The 25,227-nt window shown below is 53.1% G+C and overlaps 1 protein-coding gene across 2 annotated transcripts; it reads right to left on the bottom strand.

The window, feature by feature from the left end:
• Positions 1 to 1,436: 1,436 nt before the first annotated feature.
• ANXA5 (annexin A5) lies at positions 1,437 to 22,295 on the bottom strand. 2 transcript variants are annotated; one of them, XM_081304144.1, is made up of 13 exons: positions 22,153 to 22,295; positions 22,023 to 22,060; positions 14,158 to 14,242; positions 13,112 to 13,206; positions 11,770 to 11,883; positions 9,878 to 9,968; positions 7,250 to 7,329; positions 6,590 to 6,646; positions 4,169 to 4,262; positions 3,299 to 3,394; positions 3,048 to 3,106; positions 2,730 to 2,852; positions 1,437 to 1,893 (listed from the first exon to the last, which is right to left on the bottom strand). In XM_081304144.1, the coding sequence occupies exons 2-13, from the start codon at positions 22,029 to 22,031 to the stop codon at positions 1,831 to 1,833; spliced, it is 966 nt and encodes a 321-aa protein (XP_081160270.1). In that variant the 5' UTR covers positions 22,032 to 22,060; positions 22,153 to 22,295; the 3' UTR covers positions 1,437 to 1,830. The 2 variants fall into 2 exon arrangements, with proteins under 2 accessions (XP_081160270.1, XP_081160269.1); XM_081304143.1 differs by having other exon boundaries at positions 22,173 to 22,246.
• Positions 22,296 to 25,227: the final 2,932 nt, after the last annotated feature.

Raw genomic sequence — 25,227 nt, 5'->3', positions numbered from 1 at the left:
TAAGTCTGGTGTGCTTTGAGGACCTCCTCTGTATACCAGTTACGGACCTGATTTTCTTTTTCTCAATGGCTGCCAACTGTCTTCACACCTTTTATTTTTATTTTTTTTAAAATTTTTTTTCTTTTTTTTTAAGAGAGAGAGAGAGAGAGAGAGAGAGAATTTTTAATATTTATCTTTTAGTTCTCAGCGGACACAACATCTTTGTTGGTACACCTTTTATTTTAAAACAGAACTCCTTCCTTACCAAGCAAACCCAGACCTCGCGTCCACCTCTGGACCTGCTGCTTCACCACTGCGGGTACCACCAGCTCTGCATGGCTAACTCCGGCCTCCCGGTCCCTCGCCTCATGTGAAAGGAGAGTGTACCCTGGCTGCACTGTTTCACTAAAAAGCCTCTGTCACGTGAAAGTCAGGATCTAGTCTAGTCCCAGCAGCAGCTTCCCAGCCAGTCCACGGAGGAGCCAGGCAGAGGCTCACAAGTGGTAAGCAGAGCTGGTATGGACGTTCGTTAAAGCCTGACACATTGTCCGACGCCTCTATTTAAAGCCGTGGAGCTATTAAATAAAATTTTTTAAAAGACCTCTCTTAAGCTCAGTGTGGTGGTACACACCTGTAATCCTAGCAGCTCGAGAGGCTGAGGCAGGAGGATCATGGGTTCAAAGCCAGCCTCAGCAAAAGCAAGATTGCTAAGCAACTCAGTGAGACCTTGTCTCTAAATAAAATATAAAATAGGGCTGAGGAGTGGCTCAGTGGAGTGCCCCTGAGTTCAATCCCCAGTACCCCCCCCCAAAAAAAAAAGACTCTTAAACACACCATCTTTCACAGTAGGGAAGGGTAACAGTACAGCTCTGTATCAGACCCGCCCAGGGCTTGGGGGGCAAACCCAGCGTCCCATGTGTCCTTCACATACCTGCTCTGTCCTCCTGGCTCTCCTGGAGCCCTGAAGGCGGGGAGGAGAACACCATTACACTTTCCAGCTTTAGAGGGAGACTCACCGACTGTGGGTTCTATTTAAAAATGCCTCCTTAATGGAATCACTTCGCTTTAAGAAACAATCCATAAGGGCTTAAGTGCAAAAAGAAAAATGTCACCAGCTCAAGTTTGCGTGCAGAAAGCTGGAAGGTGAACAGCGGGAGACGTAAACTCCTTTCTGAAATGTACTGTTTATTTTGATCTCAGAGGGGGTACTTGGTAACAGGGAAAACCAGTTCATGGAGAGAGGGGAGAGCCAGGCCCTGTGTTTTTACGTCAGGTTTTTCAATCAGCCTTTCTCCTGGGCAAGTGGCACAGAGCCCTCAAACTAAGGCCCATGGAAACCCAGGGCACACGGGCCCCACGCTGGAACCACTGCCAGCCAGCGGCAAGTCGGGTTCTCAGCCTGGAAAAGGATGTCTTTGTCCAACAGACTCATGAGCTTTCTAAACACACCACACGACTCAGGAAGGACATCTTTATTTGCCGTTATCTTTGGAATACAACCACCAGGCTCTGCAGGCGTGACTTAATACATGTACTGGATTAGCAATGCTTCTAGGGTTCACAAGGCCAAGGCCAAGGTTCTGATGAAGGTAATCTGGTTATCAACTGAGTATAAAGGAAGCTATAAAATGGCTCAAAGCAATGTGGCCTCTTAGAGGAAGATCCAGCGACTCAGACGCTCAGGGAAGGACCCCGGAGACTCGCAGGCACTGCAGAGAGACAAGGGAGGACCAGCCGGAAGCCCCACATGCCTTCTGTGCATCTGGCCAGGGACTCCAACCGCAGGGTCAGGGCGGGCGCTGGGCACGGGGTCTGCTGGCCAGGCTGAAGCAGGCGGAGGCGGGTGGGTGGTCAGTCGTCTTCCCCTCCACAGAGCAGCAGCAGGGCCTTCTTATAGTCCCCAGAAGTGTCACCCTGAAACCCCAACAACCCCGTTAACCACCGCGACTCAGAGGAAGCCCGGGAAAGGGTGCCAGGGAGCATCTGGCAGCAGCTTTATTCCTATGACTGCTCAGGGCGACCTCCCTGCGTGACTCGCACATGGGGAATGTTGACGGAGTTTCCTACCCTCTAACCCTGTTGGACTTTCTGACCTGACGCCTTAAAGGCACAGTTTCCAAAGACAAGAACATGTTCTTCTCTCTAGCAACACAGGGAACAGGGAACCTTGCCCAACTACATTGACGCCAAGCTTCCCAGAGGAGCCGGGTCTGCAGCCCTCTCGCTGGCTGGAGGGCCCAACACCAAGGCAGCCAGGTGTGAGTACCAACAGTACCAACGGTCGGGCTGCAGAGCCTGGGCAAGCTCCCGGGCTCCTGGCACAGCCTGCCGACACACGTTAGCGAAAGCTTTCTGAAATTCTGCTGTCCCCAAGAGGGAAGCGGCCAGGGAGCCGAAACGGGAAGAATCTCACTAGAGGACACCCAGCGCCTTTCTTTCAACAGAAGGACGTGTAAACCCGGGCTGCTGGCTCACCCAGGCCCACTCGGGCTGGTTCTCTCTGGGCTGAACTTGCTCAGTCACCTGTCACCACCACCAAATCACGCTCTGAGGTCACAGCAGTCTGTGAGGGCACCCCACTCCCAGCTAGCCCCTGGGACCACCCCACACGGGAAACACTGCGGAGCTCCCGGCTCCCAGCTCTGGCCTGCCACGGGATTCTGAGCTGCAGCCCCTGTCCTGCCTGTCTGGCACACGACGTGCTGGTCTGTCCCGGACCTGAAACCGGATCCAAAGAGCAGTTCTAGTACCTTGATCATGGAATACAGTGAGGTGGCAAAATTCTTCCGGAACTCCTTCCGAATGTTGAACAGATCGATCTCACTCCTGGACACCACGACTCTGATGAGGGTGTGGTCATCTGTCCCGGCTCCCTTTGAAAAATAAAAAGAGCAAAAGCAGCTCTGAGCCCGAGCTGGGCACGTGGACAAAGTCAACAATTTGGTAGAATTGGGCTCCGTGTTTTAGGGGAAAACTCCTAACGCCTGTCGTCTGAGACATAATCAATCAGAGCTGGAGGACGATAAGGAAGAGGGCGGCAACGGTCAGAAGACACAGCGTCCACTCACCTTCATGGCGTAGTAGAGGGTCTCTGCAAGGTAGGCAGGTATGCTTCGAATCGACTTCACTGGAAAACAAGCCAAGTGACGTCAGGTACTCCTGGACTGCAACCGCCCGGGCACACACTGTGCTCCCAGAGCAGCACGGACCAGCTCAGCCGGGACCTCCTCCCTCCCCACAGGCCTTCAGATTCAGCCTCAAGCCAGCAGAACCCTTGGCTGCTCCTTCCATGGACACCACACACTGTGAGGTCACCTACCGACGGCCAGCAGCAGCTGCTCCAGGTGCCCAGAAGTCTCCCGGTCGATGGTCTCCTCAATCTGGAACCCCGATATGGTCATGTACTTGTCAAACACTAGGGAAACGAAGCGAGCGCTGACTCACACAGCACGGACCCTCGGCAGTCAGAGTTCTCGCTGCGCGGCTCCTCTCCTACCCAGCGCCTTGTCTCGGAGGGAGCCTGTGCTCGGGCTCAGGTGCCACGCCAGCAGCGACAGTTCACGGCGCTCTCTGCCCACTGACCTCCCAGCCCCCTGCCAGTACGGACCAGAGGGACCTCAAGGGGAGTCTGCTGTGGAGACTCTGAGATGTCCTCCTCTTCCTTACAAAAAGTGACGGAAATGACTGGTTTACCCCTTTCTTTTCTTCTCGCTGTGAAAATGGTGAGTTTAGACCTACAGCAACTGTCTCGTGACGACGAGGCAGATGGCATGAGAAGGAAACCAAGACACCGAGGACAGTGGAGCAGGAATCCAGAACAATCCCAGGTCCTGCCAAGCCCGCCTCAGAATCCACCTGCAGAGCTGAAGCCACCATGTGGGCTCCGTCACCTGCTCCTGAACACATTCTCAGCTGAAAGCATACTCCCAGTGACCACCCAGAAGGGGGGTCTCAGATCCACCATCCTGGAGGAAACGCCCGAGTGAGCCGCCACTTGTGGTCTGTGACTGAGGGAGGCCCCAGAGCCCGACCCTCACCACCCTCGGGAGACGGGGGCTTAAGCTCCTGGTTCTGTAAGTCACAGCAGCGGTAAAGGGAGTCAGCAGACCTGCCCACGTGGCACAGGGTGCCTCAGAGGCCAGGGCCAGGCCACAGGGCCACGTGTCCACCACTCAGCTCCTTCACTCACCCCTTCTCAAGTGCGACACGCTCCGTGTTCCAAAGATGGTGATGAACTTCTCCTCGTCGGTGCCCCACTTGAGCTCTCCGGCCTGAAACAGCGCCTGCAAGCATTCCCGCCTCCGTCAGGAAGGCTCTCTGCGACCCCGGGGCCCTGACCCACCGTGCAGCTTCCTGCAGAGCACACATGCTTGCCGTACGTCTGGCCCTGTGCATTCCTCCCATCTCCAACTCTCAACTCGGCCTCGGGGGTTTGGAGCGCCACGGGGGCTCGCCAGGACTGACAGGTCAGGTCGAGGTGACAAAGCACAGCACCAGGCAAGACTGGGTCTGCCCAGAATGCCTTCTGTGACTTCCAATTTTGGGGAGAGGAAATCTCTGATCATCTCACTGCGGTCCATGCACTTACAGATGGGAAATCCTAAGCAGGAGCTGCAGGATCTGGAGGATCCAGGGTCTGCTCCTGTCTGACTTGGGCTAGGCTGTTCAACAGGCAGCCACCGTGCTTTCTCTTTGCCACTGAGTTACCAGGCTGGCCGAGGGAGACCCCTGCTCCCTGGGAGCCCCACACGTAGCTGTTCTCGGGAGGCCCACCCACGGCTGGCTCAGCAGGTCTCCTGCAGCCATCTGAGAAGACCTGGGCCTGCTTCTCAGGCCACCACTGGGAACCTTCCAGAGCGCCCACTCCTGGAGCAGGAACAGGAGACTCAGCCGCCCCCCCACACCCCCCACAAAGGAATTCACGCTGGGAAAGCCAGAAGGCCGCCTCAGCCCTGAACAAAGCCCCCCGAGGGGAGTGGGACTCGGAGCTCAGCTGGACGGTGGCTCAGCCCTGCAGATGGCGGAGGAGACGAGGAGGGGTCCGGCTGGGAACACTGGACTGCTGTGCAGAGCGACAAGGCCAGCTGGGCTGCCCTGCTCTTGAGTGGGGCCAGGGCCCGTCCTCACCCACTGCAAGAACCGCCCCGGCTATGTGGACGGCTCACACACTGCTCACTTCCTTGATGAGTGCCCAATGAGTGCTGCAAGCTGGGGTGCGCTGAACCCACATCTCTGCGGCCCCTGAAGGGCAGGGGGGCGGCTTCAGTGTGAGGGGCAGTGCAGTGGCAGAAGGCCTGCGGTGCTGTGGGCCTTCCCGTGAGGGCCACCTGACCCCTGGAGGTGACTTGGGGCTACCTGCAAAGTGCCCGTGCTGAGAGCTCACCAGGAGAAGCAGGGCGAAGCGCAGGGAGAGCTCCGGGAGAGCCGGGGCAGGGGTGCAAGATGTCCACATTAGGAACGGGCTCTACCTGGGGACAGCGGACCCAGGAGGGTCCTCAGAGCTTACGCAGGAACAGGAAGCAGGCCTGCGTCTGGCAAGGCGGGTGGGTGAGGGTCAACATGCAGCAAACCGCCCTCGGCTCCTCCCCGCAGCCAGGCAGAGGGCAGCACTCACACCCCGACACCAGCTGCCCAAGAGAACAGGGTGTTCTCCTCACTCCACCAGCACGTCAGGCCACAGGCCAGCGGGCCACTGTGCAAGCCCCTGGAGAGGGCCCACGGCGCTGCCCAATTCCCTGAGGACCAAGACTGCCACAGGAGGGGCAGGGGGACGCTAGGCGACTCGGGAACAAGCAGCCCCTCCTTCCCAACCCCAGGCCTCGGCTCCAGGTGCAGACTTCCTGACACACAGCTCCTGCACCTGGACACCTCGTAAGCCACACGGAGTCTGAGAGTCTGCAAACGTACCTTTGGGAGCCCCTGACACTTGGCTGACAGAAGAGAAGTGCCGGCCAGGCACAGCAGTGACATCTGCAGCCCAGCCACAGGAGCCCAAGGCCAGAGAGCTGCAAGTTCCAGGCCAGCTGGGCACCTGGGCGGGGCCCCGTCTCAATAAACAAGGGGTCTTGGGGTGCAGCTCAGCAGAGTGCTTGCCTAGCAAGTGTGCGGCCCCAGCACCACAGAAAAACAAAACGGAGGGACGACATTGTTTAGAATTCTTCCAAAGGACAGGCAGGAGCACTGCAGATGCTAGGTAACCCGCCACCACTCATGGGACAGAACAACACACACCTTCAGACCCGATCCTTCCTTTTTACCCCTTCCTAAGAGATCTACTGCCCCGTTACCAGTGGGGTCAACGACACTGGGTGGTTGCCGTTGGTTTTTTTTTTTGCAAAATTCTTTGTTTTTTGAATGTTTCATAACAAGAAAAAAGGAATGATATGTCTAGGTGGAACTCACTGTACTATTTCACTTCATTTTTGGATAAAATATTTTATTAGCCAGACCAGAATGAGAACTCTACCGAGGTGTGTCTTGCGATCTGTCATGGACACCTGAACTGGACTGTCTCTAGAGACCTCACAACACACCTGGTGACGCTCCCTTACCACGTGTTCCTTCCATGCACAGATGGGGGCAAGGTCACCACACAGCCGGCCTCACTCACCTGAGCGTCTTGTTCAACTTGAGCTTCGTCGATTCCAGCATCAGGGTCTCTGTTCGCCTGTAAGACAGTACGTCCCATTACTGAATCACTCCAAAGGAAAAATGTCCCACCTGGTGGTTATGCACATAGAGCTCTCTCTCTTAGGAATAAATGGCTTTTCAAGGTCACCTCAATCCTACAACCTATCACACAGTACTGTCCAAATCCAACCTGACCCTCCTGACCCTCCTGTGAAAGCGGAGGACACAGACTGCTCTCTGCAGCCAAAGGCTGAGGCAGCCGCTCAGAGTTGAGGCTGTGTGTTCTGAAAGGTAAACAAGCACAGGCTGCACACACCCACCAGCAGGACCAACCAGCACAGAGAGCATCAAAAGAATTTCAAGTGGCTTCCCTGGATAATCAGGCCACTCCACCTTCAGACTCTCTCCCCTACCCTCAAAGTACTAGGCATTGAATCCAAGGGCGCGCTACCACCAAGCTACATCCACAGTTCTTTTGCTTTTTATCTTTGAGACAGGGTCTCGCTAGGCCGCAGAAGCTAGCCTTGAACTTGCGATTCTCCTGCCTCGGGCTCCCACGTTGTGGGGATTACAGGTGTGCCACCATGCCTGCCAACTTCAGACTTTTCACGTCAAGCTAGAGTTGGTTTCCACCCAATACCTGAAGGAGAACCACCAACATCCTCTGGTAGTACCCTGAGGTGTCCCCCACCACGTCGTCTTCCAGGCTTGAGCCGTACTCTGCAACAGAACCATTCCACACTTACTCACAGCTGCTTTCAAATAGAAAGAGACCCTGCCCCATTCATCAGAGGAAAGAGATACAAAATAAGAAATACTGTATTGATCAACAAATTCTCTCTGTCCCGTCTCTCAGTGCTGGAGACTGAAGGCAAATGCTGAGTGGCTGGGAGGCATGAATACAGTCTCCCCAAGCCGTGATGTAGGCCTGGGCCCCGACTCAGCCCTCCAGAAGGGCTCTGGAGAGCCCCTTGAATACTTTGACCGTAAGATTCAATTTCTCCTGCTTCTTCCCAATGTCCCATGTGACGAGTTTCCCATGTCTTTCACCCTCTGAGTGGCCCTTCTCTGGGCATGGCCATATTCTACCCCCACCAATAAAATATGTTTTTCTCTGCAGCTAATAAAGTTAAGTGAGAGACAGTGATGGCATTCTGAGGTATGCCCGCTCCTGCCTCCAAGGTCGGGGAAAGGGAGAGGTCTGCGGAGTCCACAAGCACCTTTCACTCTCAAACAGCTGCTCCCAAAAGGAAAGGGGAGGAAGCAGCGAGGACTCAAAGGGACACTCGCGGGTGTTCCCAAGTCCACAAATACCTGCACAGAACTACAATGCACTGAGACAGCAAAAGAAGAAGGAAAGAGGCTTCACTCTAAGGGGTGAAAATATGTAATCATTACTTGAAAGCAGGCACCTTTAAAAGACCCAAAAAATCATGTTTACTTCAACCAGTGATCCAAGCAGAATCTTGGCGGGAACCTCTGACTCCTTCCTCTATTGCAGCACCCACAAGTAACCAACCATCAGCCCTATCCGAGATCTCGTGCTCCGAGTGACACCCTGGACTTCCCATAACTGTGTGGCTGTTAAGTCCCAAACCCCAGCTCACCTTGGGACATGCAGCTGGGGTCAAACCCCTTCCTCATCGGCTGTGGCACTGTGCAGTCCACTCAGAACCACACATGGCTCTGAACCAAGCCCGGATCCACAACCCGCCACGCACACCCCAACCTGGCCCGACTCGCTGGGGACACAGGCCCCTCCACAATGGCAGGCTCTCTCAACTGCACCCCTCTTTCCAGTGTCCACACCTCTGAGGACAGTGGCCCCGCTCCAAAAATGCCTGTTACCTACTCCAAGCCCAGTGCCCGGCTCTACGGAGAGACGGGACAAACAGAAACTGTACTGTAGAGGGTCTGCATGTCTAAGGTGTGACGTTCTGGTATGCACACGGTGGGAAGATCGCCACCACACAGCTTTCTCTCTTAGACAACGTCAAGTCCTCAACAGGGCTCCATTGCACAGTCGCCCCCCGCACCTCGGATCTACAGAACTTCTCATCCTAATGAAATGCAGTGCCCTTGGCCATCGTTGCCCATCACCCTCGCGGCCCTCCCCGCCCAGCCCCGCGTGTTCCACGCATGCGCTCACACCATGCTGTCTTCCTGCGCCTGGCTCCTTCTCCAGGTTCATCTGTGTGCTACAGGGGGCAGGCCTTCCCCATAGAAGGCTGAATGAAGTCCCTGTGCACATACACCCCACTTTCTTGAATCATTCCTCAGCAGCTGTCAGGCCGCCCGGCCTGGAAACTCTGAGCATCTCATCTGCACATGAAGCCTCCCTGACATCCGATGCACACGACCTCTCAGGTGGCCTCAGTTGGAAAGGGGCTATCCTTTAACTATCACAGTGGCACTAGGCCACGTCACCAGGCCTCAGGCTGCACGCTGTCACCACTATCCACTCCCCAGAGGGACAGCTGGGTACTACATCAGGTAGAGCGGCCGGCTGACGCTCACCACCTCGGCCTCACCCCCTCTCCTCTCACTGTAGGAGAAGCAGGAGACCCTGCGCTTTGGAAAGGAGACTGTTCTGCTGCCCCACACTTCACACCACTGACCTGGTGAACAGAGACACCTCTAGGACCCAAACTGACCCAGAGGGCGCTGCACCTCCCTAGCTCAGGGCAGGAGCCTGGGAACTGTGCCGTGCATGCTGACCGCCTGGTCAGGAAGGAGGTCTGCCCTGACTTCCCTTTGCTAGATTCCCCTTACAGATGCTCTAGACAGGAACACAGACTTTCTCCCAAAAAGTGAAGGATGCTCCAAAAAAATTCAAATGCAGAGTATTGTGTGCCAGCATTGCCATTAGCTAAACAAAATACGTTCACTCAGACATTTTTACTAACCCTGATCTGGAAAGGGGGTAGGTATCTTTTCCCAGGTTCCCGAAAGGTCTTTGAGATAACTCCACCTACACTAACACAGAACTGAATGCATTTGAAGGAAGAAAAACTATTCACATACACCCCAAAGTTAACAGGAGAGAAAGACACCCGTAGAATTCCTGTATTAGAATCCTATGCAAGCCACAAGCAGCTCTTCATGAGCTACTAAAACAGGTGAAGGTTTTAACTGAAGAAGAAAGGCAGCTGAGTGGCAGGTCCCCCTCCACTCACTCAACAGCTGTGAGCCACCGGCCTGTGGCATCTGTGGGACAGGATGGAGAGGGGACAGTGGACATGGGCAAGACGTCAATCCAAACACTCACCTTCTTCATACACTTGCTTTATGGCTCTGAGTTCTTCAGGTGTCCTTGAAGCAATGATTTCTGTCAGGACTTTCTCGTCTGTACCGGCTCCCTGTTTGGAGATTTATTTTTAATAGAGAAAACATGTCAGCAGTAAGAATAAAAAGGAAGTTATTTTGCCAGAATAGATGTTAGGCACATTGTGCACAAATATCCCCCAACACGACGTGGGCTTCTCTGTATACAAGCTCCACTAGTTACAGAGATATGAAATTTCAAGTTAATTTTCTCTCCAAAGATAATCTTATTATTTATTTTATCTTTTATTCTGTTTGTCTAGTGTAGAGCAAGATATACTGGTCTGTAAACATGTGCGTACATATACATAAAAGATAAGGTAAATTTGCAACTTATAATTTGATCAGCTAATTCTAGTTTAAGGTAAAACATTTTAATGGAACTGACACAGAACACATAATTGCATGTGGAAGATAACAGGTACTTCATCTGCACCTCAAAAATAAGCTCCTGCTCCCAAGTTCCGCTTCTCGTGTAGCCAAAGCAAGCTCGCACCCAGGGCACTGCTGCCACGGGGCAGGAACGTCCCCCAGAGGCCCTGTGCTGAAGGCTCTGCTCCCAGAGAAGCCCCCTCTCTGCCCACCGGCCCCTCGCTGCCCGCCGGCCCCTCTCTGCCCGCCGGCCCCTCTCTGCCCGCCGGCCCCTCTCTGCCCCCCGGCCCCTCTCTGCCCCCCGGCCCCTCTCTGCCCGCCGGCCCCTCTCTGCCCCCCGGCCCCTCTCTGCCCGCCGGCCCCTCTCTGCCCCCCGGCCCCTCTCTGCCCGCCGGCCCCTCTCTGCCCGCCGGCCTTGGGGTGAACGGCTTCACTGGCCATGAGCTCCCACCAGGAAATGCTGCCTCAACACAGATCAACCACTGGAGCCTCTAAAACCAGGGGCCCAACCACCCTCTCAGCTGCCTGTCACGGCCACGGGAAGCTGAGTGACAGTGACCTAAACACAGTGCCCTTCGGGTTTAGGAACTGCATCCATGGAAAGAAACTGGAAGCTGCTCTCTGTATTTTTAAAAAATAGTATAACTTGATTTTCCTCTTTCTGCTTTTAAAAGTCATATTTATGCCACTAAATTAGAGATATATGCAACGATTGGCTGAACTTAAGTTTTTAAAAGGCAGAATTATGTTCTTTTTATTTTTGTTTCTTTATCAAAAATCAAGTCCAAAAAGCCTCAGCTCATCCTCTGGAAAATGTCAACTGCTGCTGACCATCTAGGGTGGTGTGTGAAAGCCCCTTCCTCAATAACCCACGACTCTGCTCATACCAAAAAAACCTTTCAGAAATGAAGAGAATCAGAATAAACCAGCTACCGACTGAATAAATCTCCACCTCCCACGCTAAAAGTCACAAGTCCTGGGCCGAGTGACCTTCTTGAGACTAAAGCTCAATCTCACACTCAAGATCAATTGTAACTAAACTCCTTCCTGCCCCAGGGTCTACAGAGTCCCCAGGCGGCCACGCCATGCCCCAGGCCAGAGCCCAGCCAAGGGATGCACACGCAGTTTCTGCACACCTGAGTCACAGCCAGTTCACCAACTACGTTGTTATTCCCTAATCAAGCAACTTTTTGTTTAAAGAGTTAAAATATTTCATCCACCATCATTTTAAAACACCTCAAAATTAGAAGACAGGCATAGAAGTAAAATATAAAAATTTATATTTGAAAAAGCCAGTTCTGGTGAGCTTACGAATGCAAACAGACGAAGGTCACCTTGTCATTCTGCCCCCACTTCTCTTCTCAGCACCTCCCAGAGCTGCCTCTTACATGAAGCCCACCCTAAAGTCAGTCAGAGACAGACAGACAGACAGGCGTGGGCCGGGCCGGCTCCGCAGCCTCTCACCTTGAGAGCGTGCTTCAGCTCGTAGGCATCGTACAGCCGGGAAGGCTTCATCAGAGCCACGATCAGTTTCTCAAATTTTCCAGTCAGTTCTGATTTCAGGTCATCCAGGAGATCCTAACGCACAGCAGACAGGCAGAGCTTTAAGGCAATTCTTGTTAAAGGTGACCTGTGGCCTCTGCCTAGTGATGCCGTAGGTTGCTGCCTTCAAGTAGAAGGCGGTGAGCTAGCAAACCCACGGCCTCCCACGCTGAACGGCAGGCCTCAACCCTAGAGCGAGGCCACCTATGCACCAATCTGTTCTAGGACATAAGTTTCTTCATTTCAAGTATTTCATTTTAAAAATGGTATTGAGAAACACAGATATCTTTATAAAAATTACCCCCAAAATATCATCAATGTGTTTTTTAAAAGGACAGAATGTGGTCTATCACCCTTTTCCTCTCAGTATCTGATGATAGTCTGCGACACGGCAGGCTACAGCGAACTGATGCTCCTGAGGACTGAGACCTGCTGCAGGGCGAGTGCAGGGGCATGTCCCCCGGCAGCATCAGCAGCAGGGACCTGGACACGGTGCCCAGAACACTTCTCAAGGTGGGGATGCAGCGCAGGGCAGACCACCTGTCCACCCAGACACGGCCTGCGTCCCTGCCTGGCACCAGAAAAAGGGGGAAGGGACAGGATACTTTCTCTTTTGTGTCACAGTGAAATGACAAACGTGGATTTCCAGAATAACAGACTGAAGTATGCACTCATGCGTTCTGCACCACATCTAAAGACCTTTACTTTACAACGTCAAACAAATAAGAGCGCTTAGCTCTACTAGTTAAAAGTCCACTTATTAAGATCACAGGAAAGCGGCCCACACTGCACTAGAGGCCCACGGCAGGCAAGAGTGGCAGCGTGGCCCAGCAGGACGCACTGAGGGAAGGCAGAGGCCACATCGTGGCACCAACAGCCCCAGCACTGGAGGATGGGCTGCGGGAGGCAGGCAGGTGGGAGCAGGAACACAGCAGTCAGTGACAGATGGCCTTCACAGGAGACCGTCACCCCACTGCCTTGCAGACTGGCACATGGGCCCTTGACCCGGCAGGCTCAGCCGACCTCTGCTTCCTGAACCTGCAGTGGGTCGACGGGCACCACACTGCCGTGTCCCGGCTCCTGCGCAACCCAGCACTGGCTCAGGTCCCCGGGAGGATGCACTGCAAGCTAGCTCTGTGTTCTTGTGTATGAAGGAGCGGAGGCCGGCAGGTCGGCCTCCACAGACACCGAGGGAAGGCGCTGCACATAGACTCTTCCAAACCCAGAGCTGCGCTGGCTCCACCTTAGGAGGAAGGGGCCTTACCCTGCCAAACAGAGTTTTGAAGGCCTCGGCGATCTGCTGGCGCTGCGCGTTGCTCCGAGACGTCAGCAGAGTCAGGATGCTCTCCTCGTCAGTGCCTGCGATTCAAGGTTAACGCCAGGCTGGGCTCCTTCAACCTCCCTGGGACCAGCTCCCCAGCCACTTCCCTTTCCTCCCTCGCCTGTGAGTGTGTAAAATGTCTTGTACATTTTTCTGAATAATTTATTAAGCAAAATATTGAGGATATGTAAAATGTTGCGTATCCTACTCATTGCTCCCCACTCCCAGTGTATTTTGAAGTAGCAGAAAAATACTCGTGACTTTTTAAAAAGTTGTCTGGAGATTTTTAGACAAAAAATAGTCACTGTAATAACAGCCATTCACAGGGTACAATGTGGGGGTGTACAGCGGACAGAGAGAGCTGGCTTCAAGTCACACGTAACCTAGAGTGGACACCTGGCAGCTGTGAGGCAGAACGGCTGCACCCCGAGGCTGTGTCCGGAGCGCCAAGGGAACCCCAGAGGGCAGGGCCAGGAGCAGGGCAGGCTCTAGGACACTGCAAAAGTGCGGTGACGGGAAAATACAAGGCTTCCAAAAGCAGGAGACCCCCCGGCTGGAGAGGAGAACACACCAAGCCTAACAGGGGACAGTCTGAAAGGGGCTGGGAGGACATGAAAGACCCCGCAAGGTCAGGAAGCACTGGACCCTGGTGAGAAGGGGCCCCAGCTCCAGGGATCAGCCACACAGGCAGCCCCTGAGATAGAAACACTGACGATATGTAAAATGTTCCAGATCCTACACTCGCTGCTCCTGATAATGGCCAGAAGAGAGCCTGCAGCAAGGGAAGGTCCCCGTGGAAGGCCCCGCACAGAAGTGGGGTCTGAAGGGGCAGGCGCACAGGCCAGGCCTTGCCCTCTGCAGGGGGGGCTGGATTCTCGGCTGCTCAGTCCTGGAGTTGGGGACCCATAGCACGATTCTGTTGATTCAGCTTTTCTTCTACACATTTCAAATCTTTTCATTTTCCAGAATAAAAAGGAGGTGGGATTTACCCAGGCCTTTCATGGCATTCCGAAGAGTTTCTGCATCAGCCCGGTCATCGAATCCAGGGAAGGCGGTCACGGTGCCTCTGAGAGCCTGAGACAGAAGCACAGTGCTGTCATCCACGTCCTGCTGACCAGCAGAGCAAGAGCAGCCGCTGCTGCCGACCAAGCTCAGCCTCTGCACAGGTTCACCACCTGGGAAGACCCGCCCCATCCAAAGCAGGAAACGGGCCACTGAAGCATGTGGCAGAACCACTTCGCTGCCTGAGCTACCCTGGCACCTTCCCAGGGCTGCTTCCCCCAATCACCAGGGGCACACAGGCCTGCCCCCAACTCAGTCCTAAGCAAGGCTCGCTCCATGTTGTCACCCTGAGCCCTGCTCCTGTGCACCTCACAGGGACTTTAAGAGAACTCAGCAAGAAAAGACATGTGGTGATCCACATGCCAGAAGCACTTGTTAGAAGACGTTCTTTTTCAGACCTCCGGATACACATTAATTTGTCATGTTTCTAATAATCATAATATTTCTGAAAAAGTTCACAAGATCATTAGGTCCTTTAAATCCGGAGGCTTTACTAACACTGAGTCACAGAGCTGATGTGATGATCAAGGAGTTTCCCGGCATTTACTTTTTACTAACACATGTTTTGTAATTTCCTTAAAACTCTGTTAGGGGACCATCTATAACAGGGAAAAACAGCTACAAGGAGGGAGAGTGGAGAACACCTAGTCTGCTTCACAATGTTTTTATTATGAATGCACCAAAATTCAATTACCTACAGGAGGAAAGTTCCCTTATGCCAACAACACTGTGATACCAATTAAACTCAAAAGCTCGATCCTCAGCACCACATAAAAACAAAATAAAGATATAGTGTCCACCTAAAACTAAAAAATAAATATATAAAAAAAATTAAAAAAAAAGATGACAACGGACGTGCACAACCAGAGAAATGAAGAGCTGTGCTCCATTTGTGTACAGTGAATCGAAATGCATTCTGCTGACATGTATAACTCATTAGAACAAAATTTTAAAAATTAAAAAAGATAACAACAGAGAGTGTCATTCCATGGGGAAGAACTTTCACAGCACCCAGCCCCAAAGGCCATCCAGGGACCCTAAACACATTTCCTGGAAAGGTGGCACTCAAGGGTCCAAGGAAGTGACCAAGGTGACCTTCGGCCACGGCATGGACAGTTCCTCTAGACCCCCTTCTCCGTCAGGCCGGTCCCCAGCCTCCTCTGCCTTCCTTTGTGGCGAGGACCCTGCTAAGGCAATCTAGGTAGACTTCTGACCACCTATGTCAAGGACTGAACATCCCATGCTTTCAAAGGAAGCTACTCCTGGATGTGGCACTCAGGAGGCAGGGCTTTGAGACTAAAAACGACAGCCTTTTTAACACTTTCCACATGCTAAGTACTATACTGATCACTAGGAAAGTCCCGATGCCACAAGCCAGGCAGAAAATGGCAGATGTGGATGTGAGAAGTGCGCAGAGTGTGTCCGCACCGAGGCTGGAGCAGGTAATGTGAGCACATAAACAGTGACCAGAAGGACCAAAGAGAATAAACTGGAAAAAAGTCCCCAAAAACGTCTGGAATGTTGCCTGTAGGTTTGCAGCCAGAATCAGAAAAGCAGAGACTGGCACAACTATGTTTCGGGATGCACAGAAGCTCAGGAGGGGAGAAGGAGATGGCCTGCAGCTCAGAGGAGGATGACTTCAACACATCGCAGCAAGCAGTCAGGTGTAGAGAGGCCACCAAGGGAAGGGCCTGGTGAGGAGGGGGCATAAAAGCCCCAACACACAAGCTCCTCTGTGGCCACAGCAAGCCACTGGCAGGAAGACTGGCCCAGCCCTGCAGCTCCTCCCACAGCAGGGACAGTGGAATGGCCTGGGCGAGATGGAGACGGGAGGGCAGCTAACCCGAACACAGATGCAGAAAGACCCAACCACATGCAGCAGCAGGGAAATGGACAAGAGACCCGCAGGGCCCGAGGCAGGGGAAATGGACAGGAGACCCGCAGGGCCCGAGGCAGGGGAAATGGACAGGAGACCCGCAGGGCCCGAGGCAGGGGAAATGGACAGGAGACCCGCAGGGCCCGAGGCAGGGGAAATGGACAGGAGACCCGCAGGGCCCGAGGCAGGGGAAATGGACAGGAGACCCGCAGGGCCCGAGGCAGGGGAAATGGACAGGAGACCCGCAGGGCCCGAGGCAGGGGAAATGGACAGGAGACCCGCAGGGCCCGAGGCAGGGGAAATGGACAGGAGACCCGCAGGGCCCGAGGCAGGGGAAATGGACAGGAGACCTGCAGGGCCCGAGGTAGGGGAACTCCAGGGGCAGATTCTGGCCATGCAGCTGTGTACCAGTGAGCAAGAGGCAGAGCCAGGACTTGACTCAAGTCATGGGACAGTGGCTTCTGGTCCCTAGCAACAATGCTGCACTGCCTGGAGGAGAAGCTGCTCAGGGTGATGTAAAGTCACCAGGGAACCGCGTTCCCCGAGGAAGGAAGCAGCAGGCTCCAACTCCATGGGGTGTCCAGGGACGGGCCATGGGGTGTCCAGGGACGGGCCAGGTGGAAGGGCCCCTGGGTTCCGCAGGAGTCTGGGCAGCACAGAGCCCTGGCTACAGGACACTGGGGAGTGAACTGACACTCTGTCTCAGTGGAGCCTCATTGTGCAACAATGGTTTGTTAAAAAAAGAAAAAAAGAAGAAGCTTTTAAAATCACACTTAAACGAAAGAAAACTTGATGTGGTTTGCGGTTTGTAGGTTACACAGAAACTGCCAGCTGAGAGAGGGGGGTTTAAAACAGGGAGAGGTTACTTGCCTCAAAGGAAAAATAAAATATATCTGACCCTAGGGACTGAAGGAAATGAGGTAAAAAGGAAAAGAGAAGAAGGTCCTCAAGAATCTCAGCCACAAGCTACGAAGAAACAACTACCGGCCACGTTTTCTAAGAGCTTTCTAGAAATCGTGAGACACTTGTGCGTTCCACACCAGAGTTACTGCCCCAGCCAGCGAGGCCCCGCACAGTGGGAAGGAGCCAGACGTGAGTCACAGGCTGAGTCACTGGGCAGACCTTGTGTGGACATCCTGTCTGCAGCCCACCACTGGGGCCAAGACCGTCTGTAAACGTGGCTCTGAAGGCCTCTGCTGGAGCCCCACCCTGCAGCGGGGCCGCTCCATCTCCCAGGAGCTCTGTCCCTGCTCCAGCCTCAGCTCACCCTCCACCCTCCATCCCACCACGGCCTCACCAGGATGACCACAAGCTCCTGGACTACAGAGGCCAGGACCAAATCCATTGTTCATCTCAGCTTCAAACCCATCCTTTCTCCCCCTCTAAAATAAAAAGTCCTTTTATCCTCAAGGCCTAGGCATGCCAAAATAAAATGAAGAAAATCAACCCAAGAGCAGGGAAGGACTGTTTTCCTGACCCAGGGAAGTAACAGGTAAACAAGGATTTCAAGTGCTCACTGTCTGGAACTTTCTAAATAAAGCTCCCCTGAAAGTACAGAATAGCCTGAGGCCCTCGTTAAGCCTGTCTCCCAGTCCTGGGCAGTGGCTGCTAACCACCCACCGGCATCCCCCATGCTGCAACGAGGAGCCAGAGATCCTGGACCAAGCGCTGGAGCTGCAGCGGGCTTCCAGGGGTCAAGGCGGCTGCTGAGGTGGTGGGAGACAGGACTGCCTCCCCTGCCGGCCAGAGCACCTGCAGACACTGCAGAGGCTCCAACACCTCCTGTGATGGTGGGCCCCACAGGTGGGCAACACGTTCCCAGAGGCCTGCGGGAGGCAGACCCAGCAGGACCAGAGCAGAGCCCCACCCATCCTTGCCCTGCTCTCTAAGAAGCTGAGGCCACGGGCGGGCAGGCAGGCCAGTCTCCAGCACACCCAGCTGACCTCCTCCCCACTTCCTCGCCCCTCATGCTCCTGCAAGCCTGCTCCTGCCTTGGCCACTCTGACCAACTGCTTTTGACCTCTTTCAAAGCTTAGGGTCGGGGGAAAATGCATCACTGTAAAGTAAGCTATTCGCACACTAGTACACAAGGGCTTGTTGATAACAAATGAAGACCAGTAAGATCTAAATCTTCATTTAACCGTCTGACGGTGGCAATGCCTGCCCTTGGCAAAACCTGAGAAGTGGGAACGCAGACTGTGTGTCCTCAACGTCACCCTGGAACAAGGGTGGGGCCCTGAGCCTGCTGGAGTGAGGGAAGCCGCTGCCTCCCAGGAGCTCACAGATGGGCATCCTGCAAACAGCACTTAAAAAGCCCCATAGCTGACAGTGCAGTCACGCAGCGCTCCAGAGAACAAGCAAGGGGAGAAGAGAGAGCACACCAACCCCATCTCCTCTGCATCCCAGCAGAGCACGACTGGTCCTGGGACACACCGACAGTGAGCTAGCTTCAAATCCTTCTAGTTGTAGGAAGATATAAACCATGCAAAAGCAAACGGCTCTACAGAGATAAAGGAGGATTCAGAGGTCGCAAAAACCCTGTTTACTACAGTGCCACCTAAATGTTTCATAAGGAACTCAAATTCAACACATCTATTTCTAAAAGTCTCTTCTTTGCCTCAAACATGCATTCTTTTCTCAAAAAAAAAAAATATATATATATATAAATATATGTATGTATACATGATCAAGGTCAACCAGTCACCTTGACCCTCACCTGACCCTTTCCCAGCAAACACCACCCTACTCATGCACCAAATTTACCTACTTCTCCCAAAGGACCCTCCTATCTGAAGTCCCAGCCACCACCTAGTTCAAGTCCTGACAACAGATTCCTGCATGGTCTTCCCTCTTCTTCCCTCTCTCAACCCCCATCCCACTACCCACCTCTGCAGCCCCCAGAAATGCAACCACCACATTAGCACCAGGGCAATCCTGGCTAAACACAAACCTGACTGTGGCACACCCAGGCACAACTCTCTCACAGCTCCCCACCTACACAGCAGCTCTCACACCTGGTCCGGCTCCTGTCGAGAGGGTCATTCCCAAGACTCACACTCCCTGTGGTTCCAGGCCAAACTCCTTGACCCTCACTGAGCACTGTATTCGCTGTTGCTGGCCCTCCCTGTGCCTTCCCTCCTTTGTCCCACACCACCAAAGCAGCTGAGCAACCTCAATCCCTTCTTCTGTGAAATGAAACGGTAATACTCATTTCCAAGATGCATTATGGGCGTTAAATAATGCACACGGAGGACTTGGCAATGCACCTGCTCCATTAATAGATTTAAAGATGACTATCAGAGGTCAATCAATCCTTTCTGGTTAAATTCTTAGCAAGACAGTCTTACCTATGGTCTGCACATATTCCTGATTTCTGGATTTTTTTGCATACTTTTCTAGGCAGGGTGGACCCACATAAGAAAAAAATTATTAGCAGTAAAAGATATAACTCATAAACATGAAGAATTTGTATGGTAGAAAACTACATTTTGACTCTTTAATAAATAAGAAACATTAATATTTAAATAATACATTTTCAACTGTGGAAACATGCACCTCTAGGACTCAGGTTTCAGATTGCATTACTCTACAAGTCCCAGGAGTAGAAGCCTCTGGTTCCCACCCCAACAGGTTATCCAAAGGCATTTCCATAGAAATGGACTGAAACCTCATCCTGAGGCTCCAGCTGACCTGCAATTACACTGGGGCACAGAGCAGATTTTAGACAGTAAAAATGCAATCATTCAATGTGGCCTTCTATACATCATCCATAGTAACCAGGAGGAGCAGATCTCCAGCTTACCATGTTTCACCACACATCTGTCACAGGTGTTATGCCAAATGTTTTTGTAAAAAGTGAGATGTAGGCCTAGGGTTGTAGTAGAGCGCTTGCCTCCACATGTGAGATGCTGGGTTCGATCCTCAGCACCACATAAAAATAAATAAATATAATAAATAAATAAAAACAAAGATATGTTTTAAAAGTTATTTTTTAAAAATTGGGATGCAACCACTATGCGAAGCTTTCTTTTTAATTGTGCCAATATTACTTAAAAATCATGCGTTACTAAGCTGCCTTTGGTGTAAGATTAGGATGATGAAATACAAATGTGTTATGCAGTGAAATGAAGTAATTTTAAACAATTTTAAAAATCTTTTACTTCCATGGTTTCTAAGGGTAATTCTTAACAAAGTAACAGTGAAATTCAAGATTGCATCTTCTTTTTTTTTACATGTCTTGTAACTTCTATGGCCAATAATTGGTTTGGTCTAATAAACAGGCCTGGTATTGTACTGTGATAGGAATCACACATGTGTAATTTTATAATGGAAGCCACCTTCTCTCTGGCTTTGCATATTTGCACATTGATTATTATCATTCTTTGAAATTATTACTGTCCACCTTTGGAACATGTGTTCGTTCATTTGTTCGATCTTGGCTACAGCCAATGCAATGAAAAGGAACTGACTGAAAGCTTCAGACATCACTAAGAAATTTACAAGAGATCTGAGGACCAGCCAAGTGAGCAGGGATAAAGGGAATTATTCTCTGATGCACCCCCCCCCCCCCCAGTCAAGATAGGAAGGATCCTCCTCAGGGAAGAGCTAACTTCACATAAAAGTATCCTTTCTGTGGGGAAGAACCAAAAGCAAACTTTCCACTTGGAAGTAATATGAGAACTGGTTCTAATAACAGTTAAGTGCAAAAGAGGAAGCCACAATGGGGGCACTGAATAAACTTAATAAGTTACTAATTGGTCTAATCCTCCCATTTTCTCTTGGAAAGGCCCATGAAACCTTATTCAATTTTGATAAGTCAGTCTGATAAAAAGTGAACTACAAATGAGAGAGAGCATTGTTTGGGCATTTAAAACACTTGTTTAAAAAAATTACCATGGCTCTGGCAAGCCACTTAGATTGGCAAGATGTGCGAAATAGTTTCGGGGTGGAGTTTTTAAGAATTGATCTCTTATTCACAAAAGATTTATAACATGATCAATCTTTAAAGATTACTATATAAATCACACGATTTCCTCGTTTCTACAGTTTTGATAAATGTTAATAATTGAAAAAAGAAGAAGCTGCCCGCATCAGGAAATCAACTTCTGAAACAGTCCCAAAGCAAATCCAGTGCAAAACTCGTTCCACGAGATCATGACTTAAAAAAACAGCTCTGTTTAAAAAATCGGTTCCTTTTAGTAAACGAAGTTTCCTAAAGGAATGTCTGCTTTAGTAAACTCTGGGGCGCAGCAGCTGGAAAAGAGCTCCAGCCAAGCTCTGCTGTTAAAAGCCAGGCTCCCCACCCCACCACCCACCTTCCCCACCCAGAGCCCCAGACACTGGGACCCACCCACCTCCCCCACCCACAGTTCCTGGACACCCGGGCCCCCCACCCACTCCCCACCCATAGCCCTGGACACTGGGACCCACCCGCCTCCCCCACCCACAGTTCCTGGACACCCGAGCCCACCACCCACCTTCCCCACCCAGAGCCCCAGACACTGGGACCCACCCACCTCCCCCACCCACAGTTCCTGGACACCCGGGCCCCCACCCACTCCCCACCCATAGCCCTGGACACTGGGACCCACCCGCCTCCCCCACCCACGGCCCCCGGACACCGGGACCCCCACCCACAGCCCCGGACGCGGGGAACTTTGCGGAAAAGTCAGGAAGTCCGGGAGAGCAGGCCTCCGCCTCACGTGACGCCAGCCGGCTCCCCCGCCCCAGGGTCGGCGACGCGGCGTGGGGAAGGCCCCGCGAAGCCCGCCACGTCACCGCCGCGGCCGGCCGGGTCCCCGCGCGGCGCAGGGGGCGCAGAGAGGGGCCGGGGACTCCCGGCGAGACCTCCTCCTCACTCCCCGCCCGCCGCCAGTCTGGAAGCCCCGCGGCCGCAGGGTCGGGGGCGACCCTTACCTGTGCCATGGCGCGGGAGGTGGAGGAGGCGACGCTGCCTGCGAAGAGACGAGAGCGCGGTCAGCGGGGCGCCGCCGGGTGGCCCGCCCGCCCGCTGCCCCCGGGGAGCCTCCGGCCACCCGCCACTCACCGGACGGGACCCTGGCGGACCTGCGGGGAGCGCGGGCAGCGCGGGCAGCCGGGCGGGGCAGAGCGGAGTGCGCAGCGGGAAGGCGCGGCAGGCTCTCGGCCAGCGCCCAGCAGCGGAAACGCCCCGCCGGCCCCGCCACGCCCTCCGCCGGGGCTCAGTGCGCCTGCGTGGGGCGCGGCGACGCGCGGGTCCCCGGGGCCTGGGCGGGGCAGTCGCGTGGGGACCTGGACGCGGCGCGGGGCGCGCGGTCCTGGCTCACCGGGCAGGCCCAGGGAGCAGCCCGGACCGGGCCTCGAAGCCACCTTCCCTGGCCGCTGGACTCCAGGGCTGGGCGCGCTTTCGGGGACACAGTCTGGCGTTGTTTTGTGGGTTTGGTTTTTTGGGTTTTTGTGCTGGGGATTGAACCCAGGGGCGCCTCAACGCTGAGCCACATCCCCAGCCCTTTTTAATTATTTTGAGACAGGCCTCACTAAGTTGCCTGGCGCCTTGCGAAGTTGCTGAAGGACGGTGCGACCTTGACCATAGCCAAAGCCCGAGCTTTGAAGTCCATTTCCCAAACTGTTTGGTTTGTTTTGTGTTAAGTGTTTCTTAGAAGACCCTCTCTTCAACTTATAGCCCTTTATCAGCATACGTGGGTCCTTCAAGACCTCTGCCTGGAATCCGTCCCTGCTTTCCTGCCAGCTGTAACTTTGTGAGACTGAAGTCGCAGCCAAGCCCCGCTAGATTAGACTGAAAGGTCTAAGTGTAGGGCAAGGGCAGAGGGCAGGCAGAGGCCACCGGGCTGCGCTAGGGCGACACTGGAGGAGCAAAGAGAAAGCCGCTGCTGGCCTGGACTTGCGGGGGTGGGTGCCTGGAGGCGCTCACAGGGGCCAGGAGACAAGGCCAGAGGACAAAAGCTTGCAACACTAGACCAGACTTGTGGGGGTGGGTGCCTGGAGGCGCCCACAGGGGCCAGGAGACAAGGCCAGAGGACAAAAGCTTGCAACACTAGACCGAGTCCTGCGGCCGTATTTCTGGGATTGTAAGCGCACCGCACCGTGTCATGCAGAGGCAGCACAGCAGAGGGTCTACTGTTGGAGAACAAGGTGACTGTGCAAGTCCTCATTTGTTCACATGTGAGCCACCTGCTTACTCCGTCCCTGACAAAGCCACCGCAGAGAGGAGGCACTCTGGAAAGGGGGGCAAATCTGCCAAGTCAGGGAGCTTGCCACTCCTCTGCACCAGACCCTGTCAGCTTGCCTTCCCTCTCCCCCTGGCCTCCTGTCCGCCAACCCCAGCTCTCTGAGAGGCCTCAGCACCTGTCCAGTGACACTTTCTAAAAACTCATGCTTCTCACTTTCTGCTCTTGGCCACCCTTCAATCAGGCCTAGAGTCTTCTTTTCCCAGTGTTCATGTTCCTACTGTCACTTAGCCACTGTGAGTCACAGTCCTCCACCTGGTAGGTCTAATATTCTGACATTGTCATTCGACTTCCCTTGATTACTGACTCAAGGAGCGGAATGTTCTGGACTTGGTATGAGTTGGAACAGAACAGATTATTTCTAGAGGACCTGAAATCATTTTTTAGAAAAACTGTGATTTTCAACCAGTCTACTTTTTAAATTGATTTTATTTAATAATTTCCTATTAAATCAATTCCTTATCCCAACTGCTTGGGATTAAATGAGCTGGTTTTGGGAAATGCCTAAGAAAGTGCAGATTGGTTCCCTCCCCCAGGGCTCTTCTCCTTTCAGAAGCTCTTGATATCTTTCCAGCTCCTGTTCTGATGACCCAACCCAACTTCACATTAAAAGCAGAATTCACCTTGGCTGGACCCAGCACTGCCCTGCAGCAGGAACTGTCCTGTCACCAGCCCGTCCTCAGAGTCAACAGGCACAACTGTGGTGCCAACTGACCCCTCCTAGGGCCATCCCCCCTGCATCATGCTCTTCCTCAGACCCCTAGCCACATGCCTCTAGCGCTCTCTCTCTTTGCTCTCTCCCTCTCTCCTGTCCACATGCTGGCCCGTCCTCCTCCTCCTGATGCCAAGAGCTCCAAGAGCATCACCTGCAATCCCAGCTGCCTCCCTGGCTATCTCAGCCATACCTGAGGCGAGGCTGTGTTCCTCACCACCTCTGCCCAGTCTCTGTCCATCATCACCTCTCCATCCAGCAGTTCCACTACAGCTGCGTGTAGCAGCTCCTCTTCTCTGCCCTGTGGAGGTGAAGTGGTCATAGCATCCTTGCACAGACCAAGTGACTGCCTCTCCAGACTGCTATAACAAAATGCCACCAAGAGGGCGGCTTATGAACAACAGAAGCCTCCTTCTCACAGGTCTGGACACGGGGCAGTTCAAGGTCAAGCCTGCAGGTTGGGGATCCAGTGAGGGCCTGCTTCCTTACTAATGTTCTCTTCACTCTGACTTCAAGTGCCAAAGGGGGGTGTCTTCTCCAGGCACTAACTCTGATCATGAAGGGAGCCTTCAGGTCCTCCCAAAGGCCTCCTAATGCTATCACTGAGACAGCTGGGATCTCAACACATCTCCTTGGGCGGGACACATTCAGACCACAGGCCCAGGAACAGGTGCAGAGTCTTGTCCTATGTGGTGGTGCCACTTGCCCTCAGTAAGATCCATGTGCTCACCAAGAAACTAAAGCAGACACTCTGGAGACTGTTAGCAGTAGCTGTCCTGTGGGGTTTTATTCCAAACACGTGTCCAGTGTAAATGACAAGGGCACCTCATGGCACTTTTTCAAATAGAAGGTCTTGGATTGAGAGTCTCAAAGCTAAACATAAAAGCAGCAATAAAAGCTCTATGCATACATACCAAAGACCAAGCTTCCTGGGCTCAAGCTCACTGCTGACCCCTGCACCTAGCACAGCACCCAGGCCAGGAGCAGGAATGCTTCGTGAAATGGGGCTTTTGTTTTCTGTATTTCAGCAACAGTTGCTACTTATCACAAACTACAAATACTCAGAACCATCAGAAGATACAGGCACAAGTTCAAAGGAAAGCTATCAAGGAAGAATTCTGCCAGACGGGGTTCTGAATTGTGATAGTCTTGCTCGATGGTCCTGCTGATGGATTTTTCCTTA

Source organism: Spermophilus citellus (assembly GCF_964194105.1).
Source record: "Spermophilus citellus genome assembly, chromosome: 8".
Lineage (NCBI taxonomy): Eukaryota > Metazoa > Chordata > Mammalia > Rodentia > Sciuridae > Spermophilus > Spermophilus citellus.
Note: the sequence above shows the minus strand (reverse complement) of the source record. Positions and strands in the feature narration are given on the sequence as shown.